The 21,692-nt window shown below is 33.7% G+C and overlaps 1 protein-coding gene across 10 annotated transcripts in view; it reads left to right on the top strand.

Moving 5' to 3' along the window:
* The window catches only part of CDC42BPA (CDC42 binding protein kinase alpha), a 292,676-nt gene that overhangs the window by 224,635 nt on the left and 46,349 nt on the right, over positions 1 to 21,692 (top strand). For 5 of the 10 annotated variants that reach the window (XM_065935565.1, XM_065935563.1, XM_065935570.1 and 2 more), the window contains 5 exons: positions 1,016 to 1,140; positions 2,648 to 2,753; positions 3,194 to 3,342; positions 4,878 to 4,969; positions 7,241 to 7,317. In XM_065935565.1, coding sequence (XP_065791637.1) covers positions 1,016 to 1,140; positions 2,648 to 2,753; positions 3,194 to 3,342; positions 4,878 to 4,969; positions 7,241 to 7,317 — 549 coding nt within the window. Of the gene's footprint in view, positions 1 to 1,015; positions 1,141 to 2,647; positions 2,754 to 3,193; positions 3,343 to 4,877; positions 4,970 to 7,240; positions 7,318 to 8,387; positions 8,436 to 18,371; positions 18,411 to 21,692 lie in introns of all 10 variants that reach the window. The other 5 variants (XM_065935568.1, XM_065935562.1, XM_065935566.1 and 2 more) reach the window with 3 other exon arrangements.

The following is a 21,692-nucleotide window of genomic DNA, read 5'->3' as shown; positions in this document are numbered from 1 at the left end:
GGGAGATGATTAGGCCATCAGGGTAGAGCCCTTATGAATAGGATTAGTGCTCTTATACAAGAGACCCCACAGAACCCCCTCATCCCATGGCCATCTGTAAACCAGGAAGTGGGCCCTTGCCAGACACTGAATCTGCTGGTGCCTAGATCTTGGACCGCCCCACCTCCAGTACCAGGAGAAATAAATGGTTCTTGTTTAAGCCCCTCAAACTATGGTATTCTGTTACAGCTGCCCGAGAGGAGTACTCCAGAACCTGAGTAAGAAAGGATTAACAGATAGAGCAACCATTATGTTAAAAGACAGAGCAACCATTATGTTATGTTTACTTATTGGTGTGATTCAGTTTTTAACAGGCTGTTAAGTCTTTTGATATCTTGAGACAACTGCAAATTTGAACAGTGACTACCTATATGATGATATAAGAAAGTTTGTCAAATATAATAATAATATTGTGGTTATGAATAGAGAGCCTTGTTTTCTAGAGTTACACCAGAAATATATATGGATAAAATTATATGATGTCTAGTATTTACTGCAGAATAATACTGGAGGAGGGGGTAAGAAGACAGGTATACAAATGAAATAAGATTGACATTGAGGTGATAACTGTTGAAGTTGCTAATGATGGGTTCATCAGAATTTGTTTATACTCTTCTGTTCATTTTTGTATATACTTGAAACTCCTTATAGTTTTTTTTTAAGATTACATAGAGATATTTTAAGACAAAAAAATGAGAGATGTTGTTACCAGCAGAATTGGGGAGTTCTTCCCAGCATATGGAAAATGTTCACAAATGGAACCAATTAATATAGGGAGTGAAGGGAAAGCAAAGGCAGAGGGAGAATTCAGAGTACTTGATGTTTCCAAATTCAGTGACCAGAGGGTGCATCACAATAGAAAATCAGGAAGATATGCATTTTTGACTTACGAGATTTAACAAGAGGCATCTGAGGCACCTTGAATTCCTGTTCCTAAAAGTCACACTTCTTTAAGCATCTTAAAACTCCCTTTCAGCTTACAACTTTGTATGAGAACTTAAGTACACGCAACCAGCAGTTAGAAGAAGAGGTAAAAGATCTAGCAGATAAGAAGGAATCGGTTGCACATTGGGAAGCTCAGATCACAGAAATAATTCAGTGGTGAGTACTCTTTAAATGTGTTTTCTGGGTGATTTTTGGCCATATAGTCAAATTGGTATGAATTCCAGAAGGAATATTTATTATTAGTCTGTGTTTCTTCTATATTTTCTGTTCTTTCCACTTTTCCTTAACTGTGTCAGATATTCCGTAGCAGCTTTTACAGTTTCATTAGAAGCTGATATTTCTTTCTAAGAAAGAAAATATTATTCTCTCTGAAGAGAGTTAGTTAGTCCTTACAGAACTGAAGAAACTCATTTGCTAGCCATCAATATTCCTAAGACAAAAATTCCTGTATTTGTGATTATTTTAGGGAACAGAAAGCCTGGAGAAAATTTTAGAAGCTAAAGATGTTATGCTTTCACCGTTTTCATAATTAAAACAGACTAATTCACATATGGCATTTTAAAGATATTAAATGGTTACAGTTAGTTTTATCAACTGTTCTTTAAGCTCGTAGGATTTAATTTGGGATAATTACCTTAGTGACTTTCATATTAATTAACTCATTAAATGATTGTTCTGGTATTTGTAAAAATCTGTATATTTTTATAATACTTAAAGTTGAATCCAGCAGGGATTGTATTTTCTAATGAAAATAGGTAGCTTAACTTTTTATGCTTTTTAACTTTCTGACTTTTTCAGCATATTATTGATATTTATTTACATAAACAACTACTGATTTCTTCATGTATCTATAGACCAAGAATTTGGTGAGAATTTTAGTTTATAATGCTCTTATTTTGGTCCTCTAAGCATTTTTTCCCTACTTATACTAGATTAATACTCTCCTTCTTAAATGAAATCATAGGTGAATAAACACTGTCTTTTTAAGTAATCTTACCCAGTTGACTCATGTATTTTGATACTGATTTATCTGTAGAGCCCTTATGTTAACTCAGCTTTAGCTTATGAATGTGACTATTCATTGCATATCTAAAGGAAAATGCCCAAATTGTAGAAGTTTGATTGTGTTCCAAATAGTACAGTTAATGGTTCTTTAATATAGCAAAATCACTATAATCTTTAGCCTTGCTTTACATCAAACATTATGACTCTTCATTTGTAACTCCATAATTATGTAACCAAATTTGTAACTAAGATGTTAATGAAAATGACTTTATAGAAGACAAAACTGTTTTGGCCAAAGCCTGCAATCCTAGACCACTGATCTTTTCAAGTAATTGCTTGATAAATTGAGATGGAATGGGAAGTGGTTCTAGTAAAGGAAAGAAGCTGTAATTATGGACTGTCTGGAAAGGAGAAGTAGAAAGGATGAAGATGAAATTTTTCTGCATATTTCACATTCAAATGAAATATGCAGAAAAAAATCAAGAATACAGGAAGTCAATCTGCATTAAATAACCTAATAGGCTAAAAGTAAAAGATAAACTCACTCTTCTCAGGGTTCTCAACTATTTGAAAGTTAACTTAATGATGCTTTAATGTCTCACTGAAGTTTTCTGTTTTACTTTGGTACTTGATCTGTCTTTATTTGTATATATTCTAGGGTCAGTGATGAAAAGGATGCACGAGGGTATCTTCAAGCCTTAGCTTCTAAAATGACTGAAGAATTGGAAGCTTTAAGAAACTCCAGCTTGGGTACCCGAGCAACAGTAAGCTCTACCATTTCGTCAACAGGCTTATTATATTAGTTGGGGGGAAGGCTCAGAAAACACTGTAATGAATCTGAGTAATTATATCAGTTCTTCTAGTTTTTGCCTACTGGAAAGTTTTTCATAAGAAATCATTCCAAGTTCCTCCAGTTTAAGAAATTATAATACATAGTTGCTTAACTGTCATTTGTATGGCTAGCCATGAATGGTAATAACCATAAAAAATAAATGTATTTATAATGAGTCTCAGTTATTTCTGAATTTAATGAAAAAGAATATATTTTCACTAGTAATAAATATATCTCTTTTATTCTGTAATTAGGGCAAGATAGTTCTTTTAAGTACTTTCAAAATTCACTTATTAAAAAAATTCACTTATATTACTGAACTTAAATGTAAAAATAGAATAGAACTAAAAGCACAGTCGTGTTGTTTCATAGGATATGCCCTGGAAAATGCGACGTTTTGCAAAACTGGATATGTCAGCCAGACTGGAGTTACAGTCAGCTCTGGATGCAGAAATAAGAGCCAAACAGGCCATCCAAGAGGAGCTGAATAAAGTTAAAGCATCTAACATCATAACAGAGTGGTAAGACTCTATAGTCCCACTAGAGTGATTTCTGATTTGATCCAAAAGTATCTGGAGAGAAATTACATATTTAGTTTCCTACCTATCACTTTTTTTTTTAAATCATGACCCCAAAAAAACTGTATGTTTGAAAATGAATTGATCCTTTTAGGCCTTTATACAGTAATGGGACTTTAAGACAGCTCTGTTTTTATCTGACTTGTTCTTAAAATGGAAGTAATAGTATTAATATTCTATTATTTACTTTTCCCTTTTTTGTAAAATTTAGTTCATTTTCAAATTTTATAGTATTAAATTCAAAATTATCTCTTGCTCAAGAATATTACATTAGTATAAAAATGTAGCATAGAGTAAGAACAAAATATAGTCATCTGTAATTTCTGGCCTCTACCATCGATTTTCTATAAATGAAGGTTCTAGTGATGATGAATTTCACAGTGGTATAATATATTTAAATTATAATTTTTTCTTACTATGTTTTAAAAAAGTATATCCTCTGCACTCTTCAGGACAGTTAGCTAATGATTACATTCCCTCCACTGTTATCACAGCAGTAGACCAAATCATACTCTGAATAAATGATAGAAGGAAAATCATAATTGGATTGGTTCAAGAATAAGTCAGTGTAGGTGATATGGAGGAACAGTAGAAAGTTCATATTACAAATCAAAATACAAATAGAAAAATCCATTCAGTGCTGAGACTACCTAAGGTTGCAAGGTCATTGAGTCACAAAAGGAAATATAGGCCTATAAATTGTTTTTAATGGTATGAAGCCTTAGTCCTTAAACTGCAGTCATTAATGTTTTTAATTATATCAGAGATGCCATGTATCTCTGATTGAATTGAATTATAAATTCCTCAATTGAATTATAAGTTCTTATTATAAAGTAGTCAGTTACAAACTAAATATGCTTTACTTAAATGTGGTAGTATGACACTGAAAATGGAAAGCAACTTTTCCTGGAGAGTATAAGTTGATCCCAACATGAAGAACTACTAAATGTCATTCTCTGTATTGTAATTTGGAGTTAGTGAGCTCTTTCTTCTTAAGCTTAGGACATAAACTTACACATTTGTTTATAAATCAGGAATACGAGTCAAACTGAAAATTATAAACTTAGTCTTATGGTTCCCTATGAAAGAAATTTAACAGAATTCTAAAGTTAATGTTGGATTTTATACATTTTTTTAATTTAATAATTTAGCTCATGGCCAGCAACTTTTACAATAAAAGGCAAGATAATAAATACTTTAGGGTTTATAGGCCACAGAGTTTCTGTCTACTCAACTGTGCTGTTGAGTGTGAAAGCAGCCACAGACAGCACATAAATGAATGAGCCGGAGTGTGTGCCAGTAAATCCTTATTTGCACAAGAGTAGATGGCAGGCTGGATTTGTCCTTCCTGCAGCGGTTTTCAGTTCCCTGCATCATCATGACTGACATTTAAACCAAGTAACTTCAACTACATACATGATGGCTCATTGACAAACCATATAAATAATGACATTTTTCCTTTTCTTCCCTTATTTAAGTAAACTAAAAGATTCAGAGAAGAAGAACTTGGAACTACTATCAGAAATCGAACAACTGATAAAGGACACTGAAGAGCTTAGATCTGAAAAGGGTATGGGAATGTGTTTTACACCCATCAGGATATAATGTTCTGTTATGAATACATTTTATTATAGAAGAATCAGCTTAATGTGTAGGTAGGAGAATTGTTCACATGTATGAATATATGGTACACACATGCACATATTTGGTAGATAAAGTCTCTGAATTATTTTGTTTTACCTGATACACAGTGTTAAAGATTTCATAAGAGAAAACTCATTTTGCCATATTCAACTATTTTTTCAGGGCCATGGACTATATCTTGAACAATATTTTTGTGATTGGAAACATTTGTTCTTTTCATATACTTTATACTATTCTCAAATGTTGTAGAGGATTAGCTCTCAGGGTAGTTGAAGAAATAATGTAGAAATAACTAGATTAATCCAGTATTAGAAAGGCAGTTCAATAACAAAGAATTATTTTGACATTTTTATATCTTCTTCCACATATGATACTCAAATTGCTTGCCCTATGGGATTTCTCAGAGTTTATTCCCATTTTCCTGAAAATATTACTTGAGCACATTATAATTAATGTAAAAAGTAACTCAAAGTGCTTGGTAGCTTTATTACATGAACTTTTAATTTTCTTTCCATCATGTGGGTGTAAAGAATGTGAAGATTTAATTTTTAGAAATTCAAAATGTTATTTTCTTAATGAAAGGATCTATTATATACAGTTATTAGAAATTCATTTTCCTGACAGTATTCCTGGCTGAATACTGACCTAATTAATTGGCTCTAAGTTGCACTTACCTGCTGCCCTATTATTTCCCAGTCCTATGACACAGAGTGACAAAGCTGGTTGGGTCTCTCCATCTGCTTTTAAAACTGTGGAGGAAAGAGAGTAATCACACAAAGGAGTAAACATGAAAAAAGCCATTAAAAGTAGTAGACGTTCAATAAATTTTTGTTATGAATGAGAAAGGAAGGAATCTAGAAAAAGTGAATTAGGAACTCAGATTAGGAGCATAAGGCATCATGCCAAAATGAGAATCAAGCTTTAATTTTCACATATGAAGAATGGAGGGAGCTGCATTATTTAGCAAGTAGAGGAAAAAGTATATAAGACATGGAGGACCTGTGGCTCAAAAAGCAATTTATATAGAAAAGAGAGCAGTGAGGAGTATGACTTAACCAGTTGGCATTGATTGCATCATTTTATAGTAGATCGAAATTTGCAAAAGAAGAAATTAAATTTATTACATTGCATGTTAGCCTATGGCTTTTATTTGAATTTTGAGCATTGCAGAATAATAAAATTTCACAATGTTATAAAGTGATCTATTTAAATAATATAATGTAATTTTTATATAATGAGGCAAGGATTTTGTTTGTCTCTTTCTTTACTGTTGTATCTCCAGTATGTAGACAGGGCTTGGCAAAATCCCTCGCAGCAAACATTTATTGATGGAACAAATTTCTACACTGCCATGTTCGGCAACCATGGTATATTATTAGAGAGTAATTCAAAAAAGCACATAAATTGATACCAGTTTAGTGGATCAGTTTAGTCCTAATGATATGGAGATAAGAATGATATGGAGATGTGTACTGGTGTTTCTCCTTTTTCCTCCCTAGTATTTATCATTATATGTGTATGATTAAGAATTATTTTGGAAATTATGCAGTTATAGTTAATACCATAGCCAAGAGATATGCATCGATTTTTTAAAAATTTGTCTGAGAAAAGCTCAGGTTTGGAGTCCTCATTCTCCAGCCCTAGTTTTTCTCAGACAAACTTTTGTCATGCAGTTTGTCAATAAAACAGTAAATGAAATTAGATTGAAGTCTGAGCAAAAGTTTATTCATAATTTAATAAGTTTGATTTACCGCTGCATTTTTTAAATTAAAGATTATTTGTATTGGTGTATACTATATACGTGATGAAAGTATTTCAGAAAGGAAACCTTGTTTGGTGCTAAATTACCTTAGAAAAATCAGACCTAACCAGAGTCCTATTTTTAAAAAATTTCCAAAGTCTACCAAAAGATTTAATGTGCTTTTTATGGTGTACTATACAGGAAAAGAAATTCAAGAACTCAAGTAAGTCAAGAAACAAGTATTTCCTAGAGATTGATGTAATTTAACTATTGAGTCATAGTACAAGAAACACAAATGTATTTTAGTTTTATTAATATGTGGAGTTAATAATGTTAATTGGTTTTAAAATATGGTAGCTTGCAAGCAGCTTTTTAATAGATTCAGACAGGAAAGGTCATCCATGAAAATTAGTGTTAATTGTTCTAGTTTTAAGAAAAGTTGCTGCTGTCTTCTAGGTATAGAGCACCAAGACTCACAGCATTCTTTCTTGGCATTTTTGAATACGCCTACCGATGCTCTGGATCAATTTGAAGTAAGTATTAAACCTTTCAGATATCCCCTGTGGTCGATTTAAAATTTACTTTGTGATTTAAAATTTATTTCCAATAAAAATTTTATTGCATCCCATATAAGAGGACCTAGAATCTTATATAAATAAAAATGTATTATGAAAGAAAGATATGTCCTGCAATATTATGGAAACTTTAATCATAAACTTTTCTTGTACTTAAGAGATATCTAAGATCTAAATAAGAGAGTCATTGTAAGATTTAAAAGAAATTTCATCTCTTTCCCTGAGGAACAGTAAGTTCAGAACAGATCCTAACTTTAAATAATTTTAACTTTTTTTTTCCTCCAAAGCATAGAGCCACAATAAAAAAAAGCAAGTGAAAATGTCTGAGCTCACAATAGGGCAGTGCTGGTTCCAATTCCAAATCAATAGAGTTTTTAAGAAGTATACCAAAGGAATGCTTTTTGTTAAAAGTTTTACGTATAGAGTTTTATTTGGCACACTCCAGAATAATGAAATAGTGACTGTGTGACTCTGTCATTCTTTGGTACTTAAATTCTTTGCTAGAAAAAAGCTTATGGTTGAACTTTTTATCTCAGAAAAAATTTGTTAGTAATTATATATTAATCAACAGATAATTGTACGTATCTGAGCAAGGCACTTAGGTGCTGGAGATATAATAGTGACAAAATCAATAAAGTCCTGCCCCTCAGGAAGCCTACATTCTAGTGGGAACAGTTAGAAGGCAGAGATTCTGTTGTTTACCTTTAGTTGTTACCTTTTAAAGTGCTTCCATTTAATTTAACTAATAATGATTTGCAATGAGCTTTAATTTATTACACCTTGAGCACAGTATATGAATTGTATTTCATTCTTTTGGGAAAGGGAAAAAGAATCACTCCTTAAAACGTAGCTAATGAATTTCTAAGTTTCTTGAGAAACAATGACAATAACTGCTTTTCTCATTTATTTATTTGAATTAATGTCATTTGCCTTTCAATTGTTCTACAAAATTTTTGATTTATTATTTGTTCTTATTAAATTGCTTCATCCATATTTTCTATTTTTTTATTGCTGTATTCGTTAAATAGGATTCCTTTTCTTCTTCCTCATCTTCACTGATTGATTTTTTGGATGACGTAAGTCTTTGATTTTCAAACAAATGCATCCTTCAGTAAAAGAGATCAGTGAATTGATATGAAGAATTTACCTAGTAATGCAGTCAGTTTTAGAAATATCACACTTGATAATTTGTGAGCCAAAATGTGCTTCTTTCTTACCTTAGATACAAAGAAGAGTTATCATTATTAAATATAATAAAATAAAAATGTACTTTAAAAAATGCATTGGCCATCAGAGAATCTCTGTAGTTCCATTCTTTGCAACAGTGCTGAAGACTGGAGTGCTTATTTGATTATTGTCACTATATAGCTATATAGATATAAATAATTGCTCAATTTTGTTTTTCAAGGCAGTTTCAATTTCACATTTCCCTTTTCTTTCCAGCAGTTTACTACTTGGTTTATATGTTAGTTAAAAGCAAGCCTCTGGTGGTATAATAAAAAGTGACATTAACTTTTCCAATAGAGTTTATCATACATAACACAATAGTTGAGTGCAAATCAATTTTTAATGCTGACAGAATTTCTCTTCTAATGTAAAAATTGATTTTAGTTAACATATGCACTGTAAATTGACTGCATTATCATTTTCTCTCCTAAATTAATTCTATAGATTCAATAATTTAGAAGTTCCTAATGTGTATTGTTCTCTTACAGAAATACCTGACATATACATTCTTTATTCTGCTTTAAATGGCACAGTAATTCTTGTTGTGAAGCATTACATTTTCCTATTGAGCATTCTATCTTTGCAGAAATTAGGAAATAAAATGGGTTCAGATACAAATGCAGTGCATATAACTTTTTTAAATCAAGGGGAACTCTTAATGTTTTATTTTTTGTGTTTTGTTAAATATAATTCTTACATTGAAAATCATAATTTTTTACTAAAGAAAAATCCTGATCTATATTTTTGAGTGTTTTTTTTAATTTCTTGAAATATTTATACCAAAATGCACACCTTTTCATTCTAAATGGAAACTGTTTTACTATTCTTGAGATAAATAATTATACTAGTTATGGTTTTTTAAAGTGTGATAAAAAGAGAACTTTCTTGATACATAATAATATTTGATGTTATAATCTGATGTATATTTTACTAAAATATTCAGTATGGTATTTCCATATAGATAACATTCACCTTAAAAAGAATGGAAAGGAAATCTGAACAAACATTTTAATTGTTCTTTCTCTTACAACACTATTTTCATTTTTCTTTCTAACAAACTCTTTTCTACATCCCTTTTTCTCTCACAAAAATCTCTGAATGTAAAGCACAGGAGTAGTATTTTGATATTTTGATAAATAGATTAGCTCTTCTCAACAAAAGTACACTTCAGCCCACTGCTGTCTCATCTCTGCTCTCACATGCTGTCTTCCACCACCACCCCACTGTAGTGTCTAAGTTTCCCACTTTTACTCATGCTCCAGTAATATCCTTTCTTATCCTTCCCCCACTATTACTCAGCATAGATTCATAGATTCAATTCAGTTCAATTCAGATCTAAATTGTAAAGCAGAACAAAGGAACTCCTATTATAAAATAAGCAGGAGCTAAGTTCACAAAGACTGCTGAATGTTTATAATTCAGGCCCCAGCTCTTTAAGGGCATAGTTTTCCTCTCATTTGCTTCCTAAGCACTTTCTTCTCCATTTATTGCTGAAGCACTAAAGTTGATTCAAATCGTATTGCTGACATTTTCTTGGTACCTTTCTATGCATTGGTTTGCTTATTGGACAAACAGGGATAATAATAGTACTAATCTCATAATCTTGTTTGAAAATTTAAAGTGACAATGTATTTAATGCCTTCAATGATATTGGTTATTATTTCATTACTCTTAATAGGCCAGTTCCTCTCCATTGCTGTGTTCTCTTTAGCTTCCTTTCTTGTCCACAATTTCAGTTTCACTTGAGTACTTTCTAAGCTCTTTACCACTCAGCCTTCCATTCACCACCAATATGAATCACTGTACTTTCCTCCTATTGAATCGCATTACTATTGGAGATGATTTTTCATGTCAGGGTGAAGACTATCCGTAAGCTGCCATTTAAAAAAATATTTTGTATTCTTAATTCATATTTTATGGCATAAACCTCTTATTTCTCCTCATAGTTTGTAACTATGACTACCCTTTTCATCATTAGCATCCATTTCATCCTCAAAATCATAATAGAATAATGGTATTCAATCTTCGGCATGCTTAGGTTCAGCATCGAAGGTATTTAGTATTAATAGATAAAACTCAGGTTCTTTGACTTTCTAATTACTTTTAAATGCTTGGATTCTTAAGGATGAAAATAAATCTTGATTGTCCTGTGTGCCCAAACTAGTTAGGCTGTTGTGCATCTTGTTTATAATATGTGACTGCCCTCTGTTACTAAGTAGACTCTATTAACTAACCCATAGAATACATCCTCTGCTCCTTCTTTTCTGTTTCCTGTCTCATTGCTATAGAAAAGAAAAATATTGTGCTGAAGACCTAAAATTGAATTGCAGCTGGAGTTTGTAGGTATAGGAGGGAATAAGGTTAGTTTTAAGCAAAATTATACAAGTGCAGTTTTCTTTTGTGTCCACACGTCATTGTCCTTCTCCTAGTAACCTAGTGCCCTCCTCCCGCCCTCCAATTTTTCAGTGCTTTACTACCAGTGCCTCCCCTCCTCCAAAATTACCTTCTGGTTTTATCCTCCACCCCCCACACACAGTCCTATTAACACTATAATTATTTTACTTATAGTATGCCTAATCACTTTCCTATCTCTAGTTTTTCCTCAGTATGTTTTGTCTGTTATTCAGAATTCAGATGAATGCTAGCATTTGTGGCAGTCTTGAAATACATTTGGAATAAGTTGCTTACCTTTTAAGTTACACTGTTTAGACAGCTCTTAACAGAAGAGAAGGAGCATTTGTAACACCAGTCTTTCCTTCCCTCTGATTCAGACAAAGCAGAATACATTCTCCACACTCTACTTCTGTAACTCAAAGGAGCTTAGGCATTTGGACTTTTCTACATGTAGAATAACAGACTTTGGAAGGAGAAAAGAACCCTAGAAAATCTTTAGCCCAGTGATTTTAGTCATTATATACCACAGCACTCTCACTAGTAGATAGGTATGTTGTTGTTTAGTCGCTAGGTCGTGTCTGACTCTTTGCGACCCCATGGACTATAGCCTGCCAGGCTCCTCTATCCATGGGATTTCCCAGGCAAGAATACTGGTGTGGGTTGTCATTTTCCTTTTCCAGGGGATCTTCCTAATTCAAGGATCAAACCTGCATCTCCTGCATTATAGGCTGATTCTTTTTTTTTTTTTCTTTTAATTAATTAATTTATTTATTTTAATTGGAGACTAATTACTTTACAATATTGTAGTGGTTTTTGCTATACACTGACGTGAATTAGCCATGGGTGTACATGTGTTCCCCATCCTGAACCCCCCTCCCTCCTCCCTCCCCATCCCATCCCTCAGGGTCATCCCAGTGCACTGGCCCTGAGCACCCTGTCTCTTACATCAAACCTGGGCTGGTGATCTGTTTCATATATGGTAGTATACATGTTTCAGTGCTATTCTCTCAAATCACCCCACCCTCGCCTTCTCCCACAGAGTCCAAAAGTCTCTTCTTTACAACTGTGTCTTTTTTGCTGTCTTGTATATAGGGTCATCGTTACCATCTTTCTAAATTCCATATATATATATATATATATATATATATGCGTTAATATACTGTATTGATGTTTTTCTTTCTGACATACTTCACTCTGTACAACAGGCTCCAGTTTCATCCACCTCACTAGAACTGATTCAAATGCACTCTTTTTAGCTGAGTAATATTCCATTGTGTATATGTACCATAGCTTTCTTATCCATTCATCTGCCAATGGAAATCTAGGTTGCTTCCACGTCCTGGCTATCGTAAACAGTGCTGCGATGAACATTGGAGTACACATGACTCTTTCAATTCTGGTGTGTATGCCCAGCAGTGGGATTGCTGGGTTGTATGGCAGTTCTATCTCCAGGTTTTTAAGGAATCTCTGCACTGTTCTCCATAGTGGCTGTACTAGTTAACATTCACACCAGCAGTCTAAGAGGGTTCCACTGAGCCACCTGGGAAGCCCAGTAGATATGTTACTCCCCGATTAGTGACAGTGACTAGGATTCTCAGTCTTAGGAGTAATAGGGAAGTGTTGATAAAGGGGTTATGTATGGCATTGTTTAGGGCAGATAAAAGGGAAGTGAGTTAATTTTGAAAGGAACTGAGGCCATTTTGATAAGTAGTCTCTTGGGTAAGGCGTGCCCATATGAGCCAGTAAGACAGCAGTCAAACAGACACCAGGATCCCTTTCTGCTGTGAAAACTGTTTCCTCTTTTACCCTCATCTTTCCTCTCAGCCCCACTTGCCCAATCGTACACTGCTTATGATAACTACATATCAGGTTCAGCCTCGTCTCTAGATTACATACAGGTGGGGAGCAGTGGAGCTCACCAGCTCGAATTTCCTCCCAGCTGTTCCCTTTGTTCCCACGGTAGCAGATCAAGGAATTATTTCAGACTAAGCTTACAGAAACTTGCCATTCTGTTCAACTCATTTTCTCCTTTTCAAGTGAACCCCCAAAGTACTTGACTATATTAAAGGAGTACTAAGTACAGTTATATAAATGAATTAGTTGCTGTTTATATTTGATAAACATATTGTCATATATTAAGTATATGCAAAGTAAATTTTGAGTTTTATTAAATTACAGGTCTACTCTCTGTTCATTTAGGCTAAATTCACAGGTGTGAAAATTGCCCACTTATCTGGCAAATGAGAATGTACCATCTTGCTCTTTGGAGGTTGTCTTACTCTAGTGTACTGAGGAAAAGAGTTAATCAAGGAATTAATGCTCTAGAATATAAAGGTCAGACATAAAGGAATAAATAATAGTTTTTATTTTATTTTATTTATTTTATTTTAATTTATTTTATTTACTAGACATTTAGTCCAATTGTCTAGTACTCCTAATGTGTTCTTTTCTTGCATTCTGGCATATTAAGAGAAGAGTAGCCTGAAAGTATTGGCAAGCTGAGTTCTACTCTTGGTTTTGGCCTCCTTTAAAAGCTTATTAAGGTGTCCCAAAATATTTAATTTCAGTCTTGACTCCCTAGTAGGTTCCTTCATGTATGTTTTGCTTCTTAACATTGTTCTCCCCCCAGCTTCTCTCATATTCTGTCATAGGCAGCCAAGGAAATCTGCAGCTTGGCATCATGGGTTAACTGATTCCGGGGAAAGTTGATCACACATGAGAATCAATGAAAGATGAAATTCTGAAATATGCATTGTAAAGAGTTTTTAATCCTATGGCTGAAGCTAGGCCTAGATCCTTCTAAGAAATAATGAAATTTCTATAATTTCCTTCTTTAATTTTTGTTTTTTTAAAACTTCCACATATTAAGTCCTATCTGACTTGAAATTTTCAATTTCAGAAGATTGTCACATGTAATCATCTCTATTTTAGGCAGCATGTTATACTATATATTATATATCATATATTATATCAATAATATATTTGGGTAACTAGAGGAAAGCAGGCATGACTACATAGTCTTTTATCTCTTCGATTTTTTATTAAATAAGACCTCTGATATACATTAACTGAAACCTTAGAATCTATTAGCCAAATTCTGTGTCCATAAGATAAATTACTTCTTTTGGTTTCTGCTTATCATGCTTACTCCCATAATCAGCCTTGAAGTTCTGGTAGCAATTTATAGATCTAGATATGAAATGGTATATGATTGCACACTTAAGAAAATATACTGGTTTCCAGTGCTTGCTATGAGACCCAATTTCGGTGTTTATAGAAAACCATGATATGTGTGGGTATGTTCAAGAGGTTTAAGAGTGTGTGTGTTTTCCTCTAATTGTACCATCAGAAAATGTAACTTGCCCTTTTCTATTGAAAATGTAAAAATGATCTGATTTCTACATAGCCACTTGGGGTAGAACATTATTACAATGGTGATTTAGTATCACTGTTAGCTTAGAAAACCTCTTGTCCTTCATATGCAAAGATAGTTTTGAGAGATATTTTGACTTGTTTTGCATACAGTGGTAATATAATTTGAGCTATTCAATGTTCTGTCTCATGATTTTAACATAATCTGGACTTTCGGAATATGTATAGCCAATATGTAAGGGTTTCTCTATGCTAAATATTTTAGCACTTTTTACACGTGTGGTACTCTGCTGTTCACAGTGGTAGATACTAAGATAAATCAGACATAGAAGTAGACCTCAAATACTTATCTTATTATTAGAAAAAATAAATACACTGTTATGTACTATATGAAGTAGAAAATGGTGAATGCCATAAGAAATAGTTAGGTTAAATATCATATAATTTCAGAAGGATTCATTCAATATTTATTAAGAATTTTTAAGTTTACAAGTTTTATGCTAAGCATAATACAGTATTTCCTGCCCTTAAAGATCTGATCTGATGGAAAAGACATCTAAATACTTATAATACCCATGGAAGAAGTACAGTAATAAAAGATACAGACTGCATATCATGGGAGTAGAAGGGAGATATTAAGGAGCTTATATTTAATCAGTCCCATATGTAATAATTATTAAAAATCTTAACAGAGGAGAAAGGTGACCAGCTTCCTTTAGGACAAGTTAAATTTGAGGTGCCGAGAGACCTGCATGTGGAAATGTTCGACAGATAGTTTTCTATATGAGTCAGCAGCTTAAGGAAAAGGAGTGAACAGAAACTGGCAGTACAAATTTGGGAATGATCAACATAGTTGAAACTAGATTGAGATCTGCCAGGGAGGGATTGTATTAGGTTGGTACAAAAGTAATTGTGGTTTTGGACTGTGAATTTTAATTCATTGTAACTAGATTCAAACTCATCTTCATTAATCAAAATAGCAACCATTACAATCTACACATTTTTACCAATGTGAAATAAGTTTTTATTCCTGTAGCATAAAAATCCATGGTTCAGGGGCTGAATGAACTCTTGGGAAGCATTTTCTGCCTCCTGCTGGTGTTGGAAGCATTTTTCCTACAAAAAGTTGTCGAGATGCTTGAAGAAGTGGTAGTCGATTGACAAGATGTCAGGTGAATATGGCAGATGAGGCTAAAGTTTGCAACCCAGTTTGTTCAACTTTTGAAGTGTTGGTTGTGCAGTGTGCTGTCAGGCATTGTCATGGAGAGGAATTGGGCCCATTCTGTTGACCAGTTCTGGCTGCAGGCATTGCAGTTTTCAGTGCATATCATCAATTTGCCAAGCCTACTTCTCAGATGTAATGGTTTTGCCAGGATTCAGAAAGCTGTAGTGGATCAGATGGGCAGCAGAACACCAAAAGCTGACCTTGACCTCTTTTAGGTGCAAGTTTGGCTTTGGGAAGTGCTTTTGAACTTCTTCTTGGTCCAACCACTGAGCTGGTCGTTGCTGGTTTCACATAAAATCCACTTCTCGTCACACATCACAGTTCGATTGAGAAATGATTCATTGTTGTTGCATAGAATAAAATGACAGTTTCTCTATTTTCTGTCAGCTCATGAGGCACCCATTTGTAGAGCATTTTCACTCTTTCCTATTTGCTGCAAATGCCGAATGACCATAGAATGGTTGATGTTGAGTTCTTAGGCAACTTCTTGTGTAGTTGTAAGAGGATCAGCTTTGATGACAGCTCTCAGTTGGTCATTGTCAACCTCAATGGCTGGTCACTACACTCCTCATCTTCAAGGCTCTCGTCTCCTTTGCAAAACTTCTTGAACCACCCCTGCACTGTATGTTCATTAGCAGTTCTTGGGCCAAATGCGTTGTTGATGTTGCGAGTTGTCTCCACTGCTTTACGACCCATTTTGAACTCGAATAAAAAAAAATCACTCAAGTGTACTTTTTATCTAACATCATTTCTGTAGTCTAAAATAAATACAAAATAAACAGCATATAATAAGTCATTAGCAAAAAAATAAAGAAATGTGTTTTAAAATGGTATATAGCATAACCACATTTATTTAAGAATATATTCCAATATCAAATGGCAAAGTTCAGCAATGCAAAACTGCAATTACTTTTGCACCAACCTAGTAGCAAAAGAAAAGTGGTGAGTCAGAACACAAACCCAGGATCTCTCACATTGAGAAGGGTGGAGCAGTAAGAGGAGGAGCAGTGGTCACAGGGGATGACTCAGCAAAGTGTTGCATCACAAAAACTTAAGGAGTACAGTTTTAAGAGGGAATGGTTAGCAGCCTCAGGTACAGCCAATATGTCTGGTACCATCAGACAAACAGGAGACCCTGATCTTCACAGTATTTCATTAGAGCAGTCAAAGCAGAAGCCAGATTGTACTGTATGGAGAAGTGATTGAGAGGCTCAGAAGTAGAAGCGGCTCAGTGGTGTCCAACTCTTAGCACCTCAGAAGTAGAGGCAGTGAATGTATACCATTTTGCAAAGTCCGACTATGAAGTTTTGAATCTTAACCTCTGCCACTTACCAGTTTTTTGACCTGTTTCAGGTTAATCTGTTTTCTTCACGTTTAAAATGGGCATTGTAATACCTTATATTAATCCTTCTATGAGGATTTTGAAAGTTGATATATGTAAATTCTTTGAAAAGTACCTGTATATATTTTACATGTGATAGATGTTAGCTATTATAATTTTTAAGGAAGAGAGAGGAGAGAGATTAAATGTTTGCTAGAGAAGGGGCTGGTGGTTGAGTTATTAATGTTTGATTGTTTGATTTGGGGGAGTATGGAGGGAGACAGGTATTTCCTGTTAATAACTGAAGGAGTATAACTTGGTTTGAACCTGAGACTTTAGCCTCTACTATAATGGAAGACTGATTGGACTAGGAACTTGTTTAGAAATCTGCAGACTTTCTAATCCTAGTTTGCTGTTAACTCTTGGGTTACAGTGTTTGTCACCTACCATTCCAATTTCCTACAGAAAGAAATAATAATTCCTGTATACCAAACTGCCAGTTATTATCCAAGTAAAACTGATAATCTTGAATGATGTTTCTTATCCTTGAAGTTTTCTCTTAAATCTTCTGTAACTCCTGTAGACTCAGTTTATAAATTCACTCCTCTAGGTACCCATAAAAATCTTGTACATGCCCCTCCAGGTTCCCAAAAAACTTTGTACATGCCCTTATTACAGCATTCGTCACATTGGTGGTGGTGTGATGCTCCCCCACCGGTCTGTGAACTGCAGTGCTCTCTGTTAAGTGCCTGGCATATTGTAAACCCTCAATAAACATCAGGTTGAATTGATTATAGAAAAATGAGTAGATATGATACATATTTGACACTCTATTGCTTGAGCATCACAAATTTCAAAAACTTTAAAAATAGTTTTATGTAATTTTCTACTTATTGTTACCTTTTCTGAAATACTTGATTCTTTAATGTCAGAAAGGCAAAGGTCCTTCTTTTGATTAAGCCTAATGTCTAGTCAGAATGGACAATGTTGTTGAAGTAGCTTTTTGTGTTAATTCCACAGGAGTAATTCTAAAGGCCTAATTTAGCACTTACCATTGAAAAGAGTAAGAATTTGGTAGTAATTGCCTGAGGCAAAACTAGTTAATTAAATATTTTGTTTAAATGCTTACTGGCACTAAATCAGAGTTATTCAGATCCTTTTTGTACTCTTATTTCAAGTTGCCACCACCAACCTTTCCAGAAAAGAGATTGGCCTTAACTTGATGGATCATTACTTGGTGGGTGACTGTGCAGGGTCCCATGAAAACTTGATCACCACTCTTAGATGGAGCCTGAACAACTTTCTCTACTTTCCTGTCTTCCAGTTTTTTTCTGAAAATGCCTGTACTTTCAACCTATCAGAACTATGTCTTCATATGTACGTTTATATGCTTTGTCTGTTAATACAGTATTAGTCTTTGAGAGCCGTGTGTGTAGATATTTGTAACGCAGTCTTCTCCTTTCTTTGTTGAAGCGCTCTCCATCCTGTACTCCAGCTAGCAAAGGCAGACGTGTAAGAGACCACTGCACTCGTGTGCCCATCCCGATGCCCTCTACCCTCTCTTATTCTTTTTGCCTGTGGTTGCAGTACATGCTGATGTTTTTGTGGTGTATTACATTTATTGCATGCTTTGTGCTGCTGCTCTTGCTATTGCTACTCTGCTTTTCTGTATTTTGTTTTTTTGTTGTTTTTTGGCTTTGGCCGCAAAGCTTTAGGAATGTTCATGTAAATTTCTATAACCAAAATACTAAAATTGTAAGGTATCTTTTTTATTCTGATTGGGTGAAAAAGTGATCCTAAAGTATGCTCTCTAAATTGGCCACATACAAAGTAATTGAATTTCTAAATAATCCAATATAAGCAGTTATGTAGAGATTTGTAGAGATTTTAATTATGTAGAAAAAAAAAGCTTGATAATTCACATTATGCAAAATTCAAAAAAGGTTTGGGATAAGTTATGGATCTGACTGACTATAATTTTTGTAAATAAGTTCTGGAGAAATCTTTGATATATTTTTTGGCATAGTTCAAAGCTGTATTCCCAAATACCTTGTGTCTAGAGATTTGAGGCAATGATGTTGATAATCATTTATATTCTAAGATATTTCCAAGATTGAAAAAAACATTTATAGCTTTCTTTATATATGTATTGATTACAAGCTATAACCATCTTCCTGTGCTAAACCCAATCCAGTGTTTCTCAACCTGAAATGGGCAAGCCACTATCTTTATGCTGTAAGGTTCTGATATGTGCCGAATGGGGAGTCTGTTTGTGAAAAGATCTCAAATTTTTCTAAACCAGCCTCCACCCCAATACCAACATACACACATTCAGACTCACTAGTTGAAAAGATAGTTGACACGGTTTGCTCTGGTTTGCATAGGTAATATAAATAACAACATTCAAAAGGAAAATCTATGATCGATACAAATTTCAAATTTTCTCTCGTCACCTTCATGATTTTTGGTGTTGATCAGCACCTTCAATCCATAATTTTGGACTGGGAAAGTTCTAAAGGGAATTATCTGGTTTATGGCGGGCATGGGAAGCTGTGAGTCTCTCCACAAGCAGCGGTCTTCTTGTGGAGAGACCCACAGCTTCCTGAGCCCTTATCTTCCAGGTGTGATGGACAGTTGATTGTAAAATAAACGTGATTAACCCTAGCATAGCGTATGTTTTCAAGCTACTGTTTAATAATGAATAAGCAGTTCAGATCCAGTGGTATGGCAAGTAGAACTGCAACTTCAACTGATATCTCATTAATTAATGAAGTTGATGAAAAGATTGCTGATTAATTGACTTATTATTTTTATATTTGGGCATTTGGATTTATCCAATCTGAATATATGTTAATTAGAAAGAAAGACCAAAATGTTGTGTGTTGAGTTATATTTGGTTCAAATAATTAGTCTGTGGATTGACTACTTTATTAACTGTTTGTTTTTGAATAAGGTTATCCTTCAGAGAGATTTTGTTTTTCTGGTTAAATTTACCATTAATTATGTTTTTTGCCTTGTAGATCTCTGACCACACAGAATATTTTTGTGACTCTTTAAATAAGGAAAAATTTTTGAGGGAAATATCTGTTATAAGACCCCTGCTATTTAGTTTATATTTTAATCTATAGGATATAATTAAGTCACACACTCTAGAGCCTATTGGCTTATAATTACATATGATTTTTTTAAATGCAGATGTGATAGGCTTGGTAATTTCCTTTCCAGGCTTCCTTTAATTTTTCCTTATTGAATATTTGACAGATAAGAATTCAGGTAATGTCTATGAGGGAAATGATTAAAGAGTTACCAATTATTCAACAGTTAAATAGAAACATAGAATAATGAGTGACCTTAATAGTCCCTGGAAACATCCATGAAAACAGCAGGACACAAATAGTTACCATTTCTAACAATGACCTCGAATCTAACTGTGGCATACAGTTTTTATGTTACGTACTGTGTTTTTAGACAAGAAATACATAATATTTTCATAAATTTAAAATTGTTTAAGTGACTGAAATGTTATATAAGTGAGGTATACATTTTTATTTCCCATGTGCTCTAAAGCCTCATTTATAATCTAGACATTTATGTACTTTTTATGTGGTTTAGTTTAGTTAATCATAATATTAAAAAGATTTGTTATTAATATTATTATTAATGTCTGAATACAGATGGTTATGGAAAGTTTTATTATGTTTTCATTAATAGTGAGAAACACTGAGTATCTTTTGGATTTTTCCTTTAGAAATTAAAACAGAGAATGTAAATAGCCAATATGTGACTGGACTTTATTCTGTGTTTCCTTAGAACATGTGTAAATTCTCCAGAGTAGATATTCAAATGAATAAGCTGAAAATAATTTAAGGAAAAATTTTCCTAAAGAGAAACAAGTTACATCATTTGTAACTAGTAAGATTACATTTACAGGTCATAACCTTCAGTAATTTATGATTTGTTTTAGAATGACAGAATGATAAAATTTACTTACTGTTATCTAAATGACATGCAATACTGGTTTTTAAATCATAAAGTGAAAGTGAAGTTGCTCAGTCGTGTCCGACTCTTTGCGACCCCATGGACTATAGCCCATCAGGCTCCTCCATCCATGAAATTTTCCAGTCAAGAATACTGGATTGGGTTGCCATTTCCTTCTTCTGGGGATCTTCCTGACCCAGAGATCGAACCCGGGTCTCCCGCATTGCAGGCAGATGCTTTTACCATCTAAGCCACCAGGGAAGCCGTTTAAATCATAAGCACAATTAAAAGAAAAAACTATTTCACTGAAAGCTTGAGATTATAACACGTTTCTGAGTAGTAAAAATTGGGTTACTTTCCTCTTTGTTTCTAAAATAATTCCAGCTACAGGCTAAAGAAAATTGATGAAAATTTGGATTTTTTTTCTGTTAACTTTGAGTTTTATCTTTACCAATACAAAACAATGTATTAGATGCGAACTGTTTTTAAATCTCTATCAAATTCATATCAAGTCTTGGTATCTTTTTCTTTTAAAACTAGGTTTCTTCTGTGAATGTTTTGCTACTTGTTCAAATCTATAGTTATTTTTGGAGAAGAAAAGACCCATTAATACATATTTGAGAAAGTTGTTTTTGATCTTTTTATTATTTATAAGGAGGCCATATTGCATAATTTGAGAAAATCTGGAATAGTGGGTCATCTAAAAATCAGATCTGAGCCAAAGCGGAAGAAATGTTCTATTTCACCATACTGTTCTAAAAACACATTTTGTGGGTTATTCATTAGAGAAGTCCTAATAAATTCAGGAAATATTAT

Source organism: Muntiacus reevesi, chromosome 5 (genome assembly GCF_963930625.1).
Source record: "Muntiacus reevesi chromosome 5, mMunRee1.1, whole genome shotgun sequence".
NCBI lineage: Eukaryota > Metazoa > Chordata > Mammalia > Artiodactyla > Cervidae > Muntiacus > Muntiacus reevesi.
Note: the sequence above shows the minus strand (reverse complement) of the source record. Positions and strands in the feature narration are given on the sequence as shown.